This window comes from Rhinoraja longicauda, chromosome 5 (genome assembly GCF_053455715.1).
Source record: "Rhinoraja longicauda isolate Sanriku21f chromosome 5, sRhiLon1.1, whole genome shotgun sequence".
Classification (NCBI taxonomy): Eukaryota; Metazoa; Chordata; class Chondrichthyes; order Rajiformes; family Arhynchobatidae; genus Rhinoraja; species Rhinoraja longicauda.
The window spans coordinates 37,808,438-37,822,110 of NC_135957.1; the positions used below are offsets into that span (position 1 = coordinate 37,808,438).

At 42.5% G+C, this 13,673-nt stretch overlaps 1 protein-coding gene across 5 annotated transcripts in view; it reads right to left on the minus strand.

Annotated features, from left to right (window-relative positions):
• The window catches only part of klhl29 (kelch like family member 29), a 303,479-nt gene that overhangs the window by 25,579 nt on the left and 264,227 nt on the right, over positions 1 to 13,673 (minus strand). For all 5 annotated transcript variants that reach the window (XM_078399307.1, XM_078399310.1, XM_078399306.1 and 2 more), the window contains one exon: positions 9,998 to 10,178. In XM_078399307.1, coding sequence (XP_078255433.1) covers positions 9,998 to 10,178 — 181 coding nt within the window. The remainder of the gene's footprint in view (positions 1 to 9,997; positions 10,179 to 13,673) is intronic.

Genomic DNA, 13,673 nt, shown 5'->3' on the forward strand with positions numbered 1-13,673 from the left:
CTTATTTATTAGCATCTATCTACTCTTATATTGCATATCTGAGTTGTTGAATCCATGTGATTAAAGTATTGAATCGGAAAATATTATAAGACAATCAAAATCCAACACTTTTACTCACATTTAGCTCCAAGTTACATCAGCAATTCTGCTGCTCAAAGCAGGACAGGGAAGAATAAATGGTACCATTTAATTAAAATGATCCATCACAGGTATGACAGCTTAGAGAATGAAAAGTTTAATTGCAGACTAAAAAGGGCATAAAGCCTCAATGTGTATGGCGAGATGAACAATTCAAGCCAGAAGGATGTCAGCTAAGTAGAGCAGTATTGATAAAATATCTGAATGGTTTGACATCTGGCTAACCTGTCTCTGTGCTCCCTTTAAACTTACTCCATTCTCATTCTCCTTTTAAACTCACGATAATCACAAACAGCTGGAGTGGGACAGAAGGAGAGATGGAATGGGGGACGTTTTGGGTTGAGACCCTTCTTCAGACTTCTTGACCTGAAATGTCACCCATTCCTTCTCTCTAGAGATGCTGAGTTACTCCAGCTTTTTGTGTGAATCTTTGGTTTAAACCAGCATCTGCAGTTCCTCTTACACATGCTCCTTTTAAACTCACCGGGTTTAGTTTAGATTTTTTTTAGATTTAGAGATACAGCGCAGAAACAGGCCCATCGGCCCACCGGGTCTGTGCCGCCCAGTGATCCCCGCACATTAACACTATCCTACACCTACAAGGGTCAATTTAAAAAAAACATTTGCCCAGCCAATTAACCTACAAACCTGTACGTCTTTGGAGTGTGGGAGGAAACCGAAGATCTCAGAGAAAACCCACGCAGGTCACGGGGAGAACGTACAAACTCCGTACAGTACAGCACCCGTAGTCAGGATCGAACCTGAGTCTCCGGCGCTGCATTCGCTGTAAGGCAGCAACTCTACCGCTGCACCACCGTGCCGTTTCCTGTGCTCTCTTTCAGCTTACCTGGTTCACTGGGTTATTACATGACTGTAATTTCTTTAAAAAGGCAAATTAAAATCATGTTCGGTAATGAATAAAAATTACATCAAGTAATCCAGAAAATCTGCCAGTCTACCACCAAAATCCCAAATTCTGGGTTCTATCCGACAATTAACACCGATGAGGACTTTTATTCATGGAACAAGTGCCTTATTGAACAATTTAGCTACTGACTACTCAATTATAAGCAGAGGTGTACATGGATATCAGCTAATTGCCATTGACAAAAAGTTGTGCTAGACCTGAAGACATTTTGGATAAACATTGAAAACCCAAGGTCAGGTGTAATGTGTAGTTTAGCATGCTACTCTTAAAACTCGCAGTTGTTGAATGCAAAAACAATTGGAATAAAGGATTTAAATGGATTGGAAGATCACATTATTATTACAATTTTCAAGCTCATCTCGTTAAGTTTCCAGAGCCACATGTGGCATGTCCAAATATTTGTTTTGTGGCATTAAGTCAAACTCCAAGTCAACCAACACCATATCTACTGATTGAAGCTTCCTACTCAGCAGGAGTTGAACAAGCTCAGACAACATAGCCTGTAGGTAAAATTCCACAGAGGTGTTGAGCGATACCCAAAGTAGAAAAAATCTATGTGTGTTCACACAAACAAGCAGTTGCCAATGTACGGCAGTGAGGGACCACATCAAAGAGTTCCATGTTGTCTGTCTATCTGACAATCAAGGATAACATTATCCAGAGTTTTGCTCTAGACTGTTGTGTCTTTCTTTGTGGTGCTTGTTCGCTTTATTTTTATGCAAGCCTCTTCCTTGTGACTTGATACATGTAACAAGTGTCTTAAGGAGTGAAGTCATGATCAAAATATTTCAGGCCACGATGACAAGATATAGATGCTGGTCCAACATTTTACAGTGCAATTCTGTGGTTGCAACTGCTACAGAGGAGGAAAATCTCTGAGTAGTTGTAGATGTTCAGGTTAAGCTCAAGAACAGTGAAATATGCCTTTTTGCTGGAAGATGCAGTTTATTTGGGCCTGATAATAGATGGAAAAAAGTGTACAACCTAATCAAGGAGGTGATTGAGGCCACTGTCAAGACTAAACAACCAAAGAACACCACTTGACGCCGACCCAGGCCACAGGGCTCCGCTGATGCAAAGACCGGCCACAGGGCTCCATTGACCCGACTTCTTTGCAGGCCTCCTGGGAGGCTTAACACGTCCCTCTTGGTGCAGTGCAACACTCCTCTCACGTTAAGATTCAGTAGTGCCTGTCTGTGTGATAACCAATTCCCTCATCTATATCCAGTATATTACTCCCAACCTTCTACCCCTATTGATTATCTTCCTGTGTAGGACCATATCAAAAGCCTTTGAAAATCCAAATATATTGTATCCGCTGGTTGTTCTTTATCTTTTCTACAAGTCACACCCTCAAAGAGTTCCAGTAGATTAGTCAAACATGATTTTTCTTTCACATATATGTGAAATATATCCATGAATGTATCCATGGTGACTCTGCTCAATCTTATTATTTTTTGTTATTAGATCTTTCATGAGATTGAAGCATCTTCCCCAACATTGACATTAGGCGACAAATCAGTACTTTCACACTTTCACTCTTCTTCTGTTCTCAAGTAGTGGGATCCCATTTGCCATTCTGTAAAGACAGAGGCAAAGGGATTGTTTAAATCCACTGCCATTTCTTTATTCCAAATTTTCAACTCACTCTGTAAGGGATTCACATTTGCCCACATTTACAGAGCAAGAAAATGCTATACCTACAGTATATTAGTATTGCAATTTGTTGTGTGAATAAAATAAAGGGGTGTCAGTTTTAATTTAGTTTAAAAGATTAATGGATAATCTTCTCTAACATGTACCTTTGAGTATATCTTTGAGATATTACTTGGACACGATATTCTCTCAGTGTATTTATTCTGATCTATGAATTACTGCATAATAGCTAATAAAAGATTGCTTCCACATTAATAGGTTCAAATTGAATAAATGTTTTCTGAAAGGGCATTATCCCTTTGATTGCAATACCTGACATTTATATATTCTTTAGCAATCTCAAGATGTTCCATGTTTTAAGAGGCAAATGAAGTATCCCATATATGTAGTCATTATTATAATGTATGGAAATATTTAGTTAATTGATACATGAAAACATGCAGTCAACTTATGCACTAGGTCCCACAAATAACAGGGCATTACTGACAAAATACTTGATATATGTTTAAAAAAAAATCAATGTTGTTTAATTAACTTGGCAATAGGAGACTTTTCAATTCCTTTGCAAAAGTAGACAGATCTTTAACACATGCTTCCTGTATCAGGAAACTGCCTTTGTACACTATAGTTCACAGATACAGCACATTTCTGGAATCTATAATTGTTCACTCCCAGCAGTAAATTATGAATCAATCTGAAGTCACAATGAGGTCTACCTGAAGAGAGACCTCTGTCAACTTAAACCGGAATATTATGAACAGGTCATTAGATACCCAACTCCAGCAAAATCTAGGCCAACTAGTTTTTCATTTCTATAATAGACTTTGCACCACTTCTATTGAGAATGCAATGGATTATCTAGTCTTTCGTCAACATGCAGAAATGTATACAGCAAGTTGGCTGCATGACTAAATTAGATAGAGGAGTGAGCAAAAGAGGGATGTATAGCCTATGAATTTGATGTTAGTAGAAAGAATGAGAAATGAGGAGAGAATGAAATACGAGAGAGAGAGGCAAAGTAAGAAATCTTCTGAAATTATTCACATTCTGATACTCCATTTCTATAAATAATTATTTTCTGCAAAAGATTTGATTGGAAGTCAAAAGAAACACGACATTGTTAAAAGAGTAGTTACATTATAATTACTAGACTTAACTTGCTATGGTGAGTTCAAAATTAATTTTCAAATATTGCAATTAAATTAAATTCACAGTAACTTTAAATATGAGATGTTGTTGTCACTAACAATTGAAGGAGCACTATAAGGCAGTGGTGCTATTTTTATAAGTAGGATGTGACTTTCTTACAACAAATTGCTGGCCAATTAAAAAAATTAGTAACTATATATATATATATATATATATATATATATATATGTACATATCATTTTTCCTCAGGATTATTCAGATCCTTTGGCCATGAAGTACCTGCCATAATTCTCAGGAACAATTTGGATGCAATGAGATGGCTTAGACTAACCACAAACCTATTGCATTGTATTCCAGATTTAGTTTGGATGGTGAGTGAAAGAAAGGAAGTTGAAGTTCAATTAATTGGAAGGCAGTCATATAAAATAAAATGGTGATACCCCTTGAGAATATTGTGACAGATCTAATTTGCTTTAATAGTAACCTGTGGCGGTCCCTGGATATTAGGCCACTCCTAGGGTCAGTTCCCTCGGCACTTGACGGACAGGGACGAGGGACTGCTCACAGGCTACGGGGTTTCTACTCAGGGGTTTTGGGGGAGTGTTTCATCCCTTCGGTGGAACTCGTTGTGAGTGGATGCTCACAACCTTCATTAAAGAACTTTCGAAACCTGCCTGGCATCTAACCTATTTCTGGCCACGTCCAGGCCACTACACTGGTGACCCCGACGTTCATCACGTGTCGTGATGGACCAGAACGATGTACAACCCGGTCCCGCCGACCTCGAAACCGTTGCGCTAAAGCTCCTGACTTTGTGGACCGAAGAGCCTGATGTCTGGTTCCAGCAGGCAGAGGCACAGTTAGCTGTGCGGGGCGTGACAGTGGATGAAACCAAATATTTCTACATCGTCGGCGCTCTGGACCAGGCGATTGCGAGGCGAGTTAAACCTTACCTCCGCGCCCCTCCGGCAACTAACAAATATGCGGGCCTCAAGGGCCTGCTCATCAGGAGGTTTTGCCTTAGCGAGTATGAGCGGGCAACTCGGATTCTGTGTATGGACGGCATCGGTGACCGCCGGCTGTCGGCCCTCCTAGAAGACATGCTTGCCCTTATGGGCGACCATGAGCCCTGTTTTTTGTTTAAGCATGCCTACCGTCGGCAGCTCCCAGCCGACATCTGCCTGCAGCTCGCCAGCGATCCCTTCACAAACATGGAGGCGCTGGGCGAGCGCGCTGACCAGCTGTGCATGTCCTGTCAGGAGGAACTGGAATCGCTGGCTGTCCTCTCCGTGGCGTCGGGAGGCGCACAGCAGGTCGGGGCCTCTGTCGACCGCGTCTCAGGGAGACCTCGGCGGCAAAATCCGGCCGCCATCGGGCACCCCGGCGCAGGCACGTCGTCCCCGGACGATCCGCTGGCAGTTCCTTCTGACACCAGCAGAGGTCACTGGTGGTCGGCCCAGTCAGCACCATCGCCTATACCACCGGACACAAGCAGAGGGGGCTGGTGCTATTATCACCGCCGCTGGGGAGCAACAGCCAGGCAATGTCACCTTGTGCCTTCACTGGAAGCGCAGGGGCCGGCCGTCAGTGATTCCTTCGGCGGCCGGCCTGATTCATCGTGTGTTCGCTCGGGACCGCCGCACCAAGGGTTGGTTCCTCGTGGACACCAGAGCGGAGTTGAGCGTCCTGCCTCCTTCCATCGCCCACATCCGTGCGGGCAAACACGGCCCCCTCCTCACTGCGGCGAACGGGAGCCCTATCCGTACTTACGGGGTCCGCACGCTCGCCCTCAACTTCGGCCATAGCTGGTTTTCGTGGCGGTTTGTCGTCGCCGACATTTCCCATCTGCTGCTGGGCACCGACTTCCTGCGAGCGCATTCAATGCTCGTGGATGTCAGGCAGCAGCGCCTGGTGCGAGGTTGCCCTCCATCTAGGATACCTCCTCCAGTGTCTGCTCCGGCCCCTCCACCTGTCGGTCGGCCGCCGGTTCCTGCGCCGAGCGTGGTGCGCACCCGGGCTGGTCGCTTCGTGCGCCATCCTGTCCGTTTCATGCCTCTGGTTCTTGTGGGGGGGGGGGGGTCCTGTGGCGGTCCCTGGGTATTGGGCCACTCCAAGGGTCAGTCCCCTCGGCACTTGACGGACAGGGACGAGGGACTGCCCACAGGCTACGGGGTTTCTACTCAGGGGTTATGGGGGAGTGTTTCATCCCTTCGGTGGAACTCGTTGTGAGTGGATGCTCACAACCTTCATTAAAGAACTTTCAAAACGTGCCTGGTGTCTAGCCTATTTCTGGCCACGTCCAGGCCACTACAACCCCATCAATTGACATACAGTTGTCAGCAAAAGTATGGAAGGTGTCATTAGCAATTCTATCAAGTAGGACTTACTTGTCAACAGCAGACTCACTGATCTTTAATTTAGGTTTCATGAGAATATATAGTTGTGGATCTCATTGCAACTTCATTCCGAACATGGACAAAAGAACTGCATTTTAGAGATAAGGTGAGAGTGGCTACTTCCATCCTCAGCATTGACGCCCACCACCACTGATGCGTTGATGCTGCAGTAACTTTCCTATAATGTACACTGGATTTATCAGTCTATGTTACTTTAATAGCTTCTCCCAAAATAGTGATCTCTAGCAAGCCAACTAAAAGTACCAGCAAGGAACTGTTAAAGTTAAGCACATCCTATTTGGAAATCTAAATCATTCTAGCTTTACTATCGCTGGAACTAAATCCTGGAATTCCCTATCCAGCAGCATTGTGAGAGTACCTTACCCAAAAGGACTATGGTGGTTCAAGAAAGTGGTTGATCATCACCCTCTCAAGAGAGGTGAAAGATGGGCAGTAAATGGTGATTATGTTGGTGATGCTTTATGGACTACATACTTATATTAAGGGATTGGATAGGCTAGATGCAGGAAAAATGGTCACAATGTTGGGAGAGTCCAGAACCAGGGGTCACAGTTTAAGAATAAGGGGTAGACCATTTAGGAGTGAGATGAGAAAAAAACCTTTTCACCCAGAGTTGTGAATCTGTGGAATTCTCTGCCACTGAAGGCAGTGGAGGCCAATTCACTGGATGTACTCAAGAGAGACTTACATATAGCTCTTACAGCTAACAGAATCAAGGGAAATGGGGATAAAGCAGGAACGGAGTACTGATTTTGGATGATCAGCCATGATCATATTGAACGGCGATGCTGGCTCGAAGGGACGAATGGGCTACTCCCATTTTCTATGTTTCTAAGTTTAAACATTTGTTTCTTGTGACAGTTACAGCTTTTCCTCAATTACAACTGAAAAGATTGCAATTGCAGTAAAAAAATGTTGCTCCAGTGTGGTGCTCCATTCAGCTGGTGATGTTTCATATTTTCAATGCAATATCAGTTGAGATCTAATTCCACCACCCTCTGGTTCTTATGCCAATTATTTTTAATTTATGTCAACGACTAGCCAATCTATTCCCCCCTAAGAAAATATTCCCTTAGAGCTCTATCGTTTCAGCCTTCACAATCTTTCCTGCTCTGGGAAAAATGATTTTAATTTCTGCACATGACTGAATTCCCTCAGACCCGGAAGTATCCCCCCCTTGATCATGGCAATTTTCCCATTGTATTATGTCCCAGGAGAAGCCTAACCAGGGATTTGTACAGGTTTAGAAGACTTCATTTTTTTCTTTGTTCAATGCCACCACTTACAACGCAAAAGCACTGTTTAACTAGGATTGCCTGCCACTTTCAAGGGTTTTTGCACAGGCATCACCAGGCAACCACTGCTCTTGATTAGAGACTCGAGAGACTGCAGATGTTGTGGTCTGGGGCATTAAAACTAACTGCTGGAGGAACTCAGCTGGTCAAGCAGCACCAGTGCAGGCAAAGGAATAGTCAATGTTTATGATGCAATCATAAAGAAAGCCCATCAATGCATCTACTTCTTTAGAAGATTGAGGAGATTCGGGTATATTGTTAAATATTCTCTTGAATTTCTACAGGTGTATGGTAGAGAGCATAATGACTGGTTGCATCTCGGCCCGGTTCGGCAACTCAAAAGTCCAGGAATGAAGGAGATTACAAAAAGACGTGGACATCGCCTGGCCCATCATGATTCCACTACTGAAGGATATATCAAAGGCGTTACCTCAGAAAGACAAGTCGCATCATCGGAAACCCACTCCACCTTCACCATGCTCTCATTTCACTCCGACCATCGGGAAGAAGTTTGAAAACCATGACCACCAGGTTCAAGAATAGCTTCTTCCCAACAATCATCATGCTCTTCAATGTTATACAGCACTAACTAAGCTGTGAACTGTGGACTGCTTTTGGTTGCACTAAGGCCTTTTTGCACTAGTATTAGTTTTCTTGATTTTTTTTGTTTATTGTATGTTATCTGTGAGTATTGCGTTTACTGGCCTGTTATGCTGCTGCAAGTAAGGATTTCATTGTCCCATCGTAAATACATATGATAATGAAACACTTTTGACTCTTGATTTTATCTGTCTCGATTGCTTCCTCTGACAGCTCATTCCATACATCCACCACTCTTTGTGTGAAAAGTTGACCCTCAGGTTCTTTCCCTTTCATATTAAACCTATGTCCTCCAATTCTTGATTTCCCTATCCTGGGAAAAAGACTCTATGCATTCACGCTTCTACTCCCCTCATGATTTTATACACCTGTATAAGATCACTCCTCAGCCTCCTACACTCCAAGCAATAAAGTCTTGGCCTCCCCAACCTCACTGTAGCTCATGCCCTTGATTCCTGGCAACATCCTCGTAAATTTTCTCTGTACTCTTTCCAGCTTAATGGCATATTTTCTAGAGCAGGGTGATCAAAATTGAAAACATTGCTCCAGGTAGGGCCTCACCAACGTCATGTGTAATTCTAACATAAAGTTCCAACGTCCGCACCCAATTCACTGACTGATGATTGCCAATGTACCAAACCCTATCTACCTGTAATGCCACTTTCCAGAAACTATGTAGTTGTATGCCTAGATCCATCTGATCTAGATCCCTAGATCTGTATGGTCTAGACCCCCAGATTCCCACACTCCCCAGATCCCTACTGTTCATTGTGAAGGTCCTGCCCTAGGTTGACTTCCCAAAATGGAATACCTCACACTTATTTAAATTACACCCCTTTAGTCATTCTTTGGCCCACTTGCCCAGCTGATCAAGATCCCACCGTAATTCTTAATAACCATCTTCATTGTCAATGGTACTGGTTAATTTAGTGTCACCTTGCAAACATCAATCCATGAAGCACAGTACTAGTCTTAGGCCACCAGACTGAAAATCAATATTCCACCACTACCCTGTTTCCTATCACGAAGCCAGGTCCATATCCAGTCAGCTAGCTCTGCCTGGATTCTGTGTGGTCTACAGCAACCTGTTTACCTCTTGATTGCACCTGTCTCAATTGCTTCCTCGGGCAGCCTATTCACGTGGAATTTTATCAAAGGCTTTGAAGTCCATGTAAGCTACATCAATGTCCCTGCACATCTTGGTTATTTCTTCAAAAAATCAATTAAATTCGTGAGCCACAATCTCCCACACTGCTGACTATCCCTAATCACTGTCTTTCCGGATGCATGTATAATCCTGAAAATCCTCTCTGATAGGTTTCCTACCACAAATATTCAACTTACTGGTCTCTAGTTCCCAGCCTTTTCTATGCAACCCTTCTGAAATAGAGGCACAATAGCCACCCTCCAGTCTTCAGCACTTCACCTGTGTCTAATGAGGATTCATATATCTCAGCCAGGATTCCTGCAATTTCATCTCTAGCTTCCCACAGTGTCCTTGGAATATCTGATCAGGCCCAGGAATTTATCGTTCTTATTTTGCGGAGTGCACAGGATATAAAGGACGTTTTTGGTCCTCATGTATATTCCCATGTCTCCATTTGAGAAATTGGAAATAGTTCCAGATCGCAAAGATCTTTTTCTTTGAGTTTAACTTGTTTTGGTATGGAAATAGTAAATTCAACAATATAACCCACAGGATTTAAAGTTTAGGAAGATGAGAAATTATTTTATCCATTGTCACTTTTGTTTCTCATTATATTTATTGAAAACTCAATTTATACTTTCAGGTCAGCTTTTCATTCCCCATTTACCTTTCCACATGATTGAGGTTTCCCGATGCACCAATGCCACCGAGGGTGTAAATTTTCCCATCATACACCAGGCTATTATGTCGACACCTCGGGACGGTCATTCGTGAAACCAGGTTCCAGTTATCCAGGAGGGACATGTAGCACCAAACGTCAGCAAGGGTGACTCCAGACTCCATGCCTCCTAGGATGACAAGACAAAGGAAAATTAAAAGACATCTAGTGGAGAAAGAAAATGAAAATATAATTATAGAAATGATATGACCACTAGTTTTGATAAGCACTAAATATATAATGAAAATTACCTTTAGTTCTCCATAAGGTATTGTTCATCTAATCTATAAAATACTTACACTTGTAGGAAAAAAAACTGCAGATGCTGGTTTAATTCGAAGGTAGACACAAAATGCTGGAGTAACTCAGCGGGTCAGGCAGCATCTCGGGAGAGAAGGAATGGGTGACGTTTCAGGTCGAGACCCTTCTTCAGACTGATGTCAGTCTGAAGAAAGGTCTCGACCCGAAACGTCACCTATTCTTTCTCTCCCGAGATGCTGCCTGGCCCGCTGCGTTACTCCAGCATTTTGTGTCTAAATACTTACACTTCTTGCTTCATTTAGTTTGTAATTCATTTTATAAACTCAGGTTGCAAAACTCATCACCAAATTCAAAACAGAGTGACAGGACATTGGCTATTCACTATGATCCTCATTCAGGCACATAGTGACAAAACTAAATTATACAGATTGTTAAGCTATTGAGCACTCACTGCCACAGCTATAATCAAAGTATAAGCAGGGTTAAGTGGAAAATCCACCAGCAGCATCCCACCTGACATATAATCGCATTGTCATTGTGTTACCCCAACTGAATTGCAGAGTAACTGCAAATTCATAGCTGTCCTCTTCCCTTAGCTCCACTCGCCCATGGGTTCGAAATAACGCATTTCATCTACCAGGGATCCAGGATTTCAGGACTGATAAATGCCTTGATTGCTAACATTCATTCTGGTAATGCTATATTTTAGAAACTAAATGCACTACCTTGATGTGTTTGTGATGATAAGACAGAAAATAACATTGTCAACAGGATGCTCACTGCAGGAAAGGTTATTTGGATATTATTAGCTCAGGAAACATGTGTTAATTACGGATCAGTCTGAAGAAGGGTCTCGACCAGAAACGTCACCCATTCCTTCTCTCCCGAGATGCTGCCTGACCTGCTGAGTTACTCCAGCATTTTGTGAATAAATCGATTTGTACCAGCATCTGCAATTATTTTCTTATGTTAATTACGGTTGTTTTCAGTAAGGAAATTGGTTCAACCACTGTTTAACTAAATATTCATTTTATGATAAATAATATGACATCACATAGTTTACTAATATTTACAATGCTTTTGCAGTTGTGTGGCTTTTGCGTTGCCAGTTCCGAGATTGTCAATAGACAATAGACAATAGGTGCAGGAGTAGGCCATTCAGCCCTTCGAGCCAGCACCGCCATTCAATGCGATCATGGCTGATCACTCTCAATCAGTACCCTGTTCCTGCCTTCTCCCCATACCCCCTCACTCCGCTATCCTTAAGAGCTCTATCCAGCTCTCTCTTGAAAGCATCCAATGAACTGGCCTCCACTGCCTTCTGAGGCAGAGAATTCCACACCTTCACCACTCTCTGACTGAAAAAGTTCTTCCTCAATTCCGTTCTAAATGGCCTACCCATTATTCTTAAACTGTGGCCCCTTGTTCTGGACTTCCCCCAACATTGGGAACATGTTTCCTGCCTCTAATGTGTCCAATCCCCTAATTATCTTATATGTTTCAATAAGATCCCCCCTCATCCTTCTAAATTCCAGTGTATACAAGCCCAATCGCTCCAGCCTTTCAACATACGACAGTCCCGCCATTCCGGGAATAAACCTAGTGAACCTACGCTGCACTCCCTCCATAGCAAGAATATCCTTCCTCAAATTTGGAGACCAAAACTGCACACAGTACTCCAGGTGCGGTCTCACCAGGGCCCGGTACAACTGTAGAAGGACCTCTTTGCTCCTATACTCAACTCCTCTTGTTATGAAGGCCAACATTCCATTGGCTTTCTTCACTGCCTGCTGTACCTGCATGCTTCCTTTCTTTGACTGATGCACTAGGACACCCAGATCTCGTTGAACTCCCCCTCCTCCTAACTTGACACCATTCAGATAATAATCTGCCTTTCTATTCTTAATTCCAAAGTGAATAACCTCACACTTATCTACATTAAACTGCATCTGCCATGTATCCGCCCACTCACACAACCTGTCCAAGTCACCCTGCAGCCTTATTGCATCTTCCTCACAATTCACACTAACCCCCAGCTTAGTATCATCTGCAAATTTGCTAATGGTACTTTTAATCCCTTCGTCTAAGTCATTAATGTATATCGTAAATAGCTGGGGTCCCAGCACTGAACCTTGCGGTACCCCACTGGTCACTGCCTGCCATTCCGAAAGGGACCCATTTATCCCCACTCTTTGCTTTCTGTCTGTCAACCAATTTTCTATCCATGTCAGTACCCTACCCCCAATACCATGTGCCCTAATTTTGCCCACTAATCTCCTATGTGGGACCTTGTCGAAGGCTTTCTGAAAGTTGAGGTACACCACATCCACTGACTCTCCCCTGTCAATTTTCCTAGTTACATCCTCAAAAAATTCCAGTAGATTTGTCAAGCATGATTTCCCCTTCGTAAATCCATGCTGACTCGGAATGATCCTGTTACTGCTATCCAAATGCTCAGCAATTTCGTCTTTTATAATTGACTCCAGCATCTTCCCCACCACTGATGTCAGACTAACTGGTCTATAATTACCCGTTTTCTCTCTCCCTCCTTTCTTAAAAAGTGGGATAACATTTGCTATACTGTAATACTGACACTTCCGATTTTCCCTTCTCCCTTTCCATTTGCAGAGTAAAACTTATCATGTTGTGATCACAGACTCAAGTAAGAGAAACACTACTCTCTTCTAACAGATGAAATCAATGGAATATGCATTAGTGTCATCACCACATGAGCAATTAACGTCTGCTGAAGCATGCCGATGGGTCCTGCTCTGAAGTGATAAAGGCTCTCACAAGCATTTTGTGCAATAAAAGTTAATTATTTGCATTGGATATGATCGACTTTAATAATATTATCCTTTGACTCCAGAGGCTTAGCTACATTTTCAAATATAGTTGTGAACTACCTATTGTGAATATAAATAATGGTCGAATGAACCTTTACATGTTAAACCTTATCATTAACCTTGGAAGTAGTACCCATTTCATTCTATTTTATGTGAAAACTACATTTAAATAGAAAATAAAGATACTTGTATGATTTTGTGCTTTATTTTTGGTTCTTCCGACATGAGCAACACTGACAAAATACGTTTTCCATTCCTGTCTAGGCTTGAGAATAAATTAGTCAATCATGAGGGGACTGAATGGTCTAATATTTCTGGTTAAATTAAGTGAGAATCTGAATAACTCAGCACTGAAAATGGAATATTGAAGAAACCATAATGTAATTCATTTTGTGACATTATAAATAAACAAACTTATCGAAAGGACTTCACAACAAAACATGTGATCTTGAAGTTTATTTGGTTCTATTACATGGATAGTTGTATCAGCTCAGTTGTGGACACCATGTTCCAGCTAA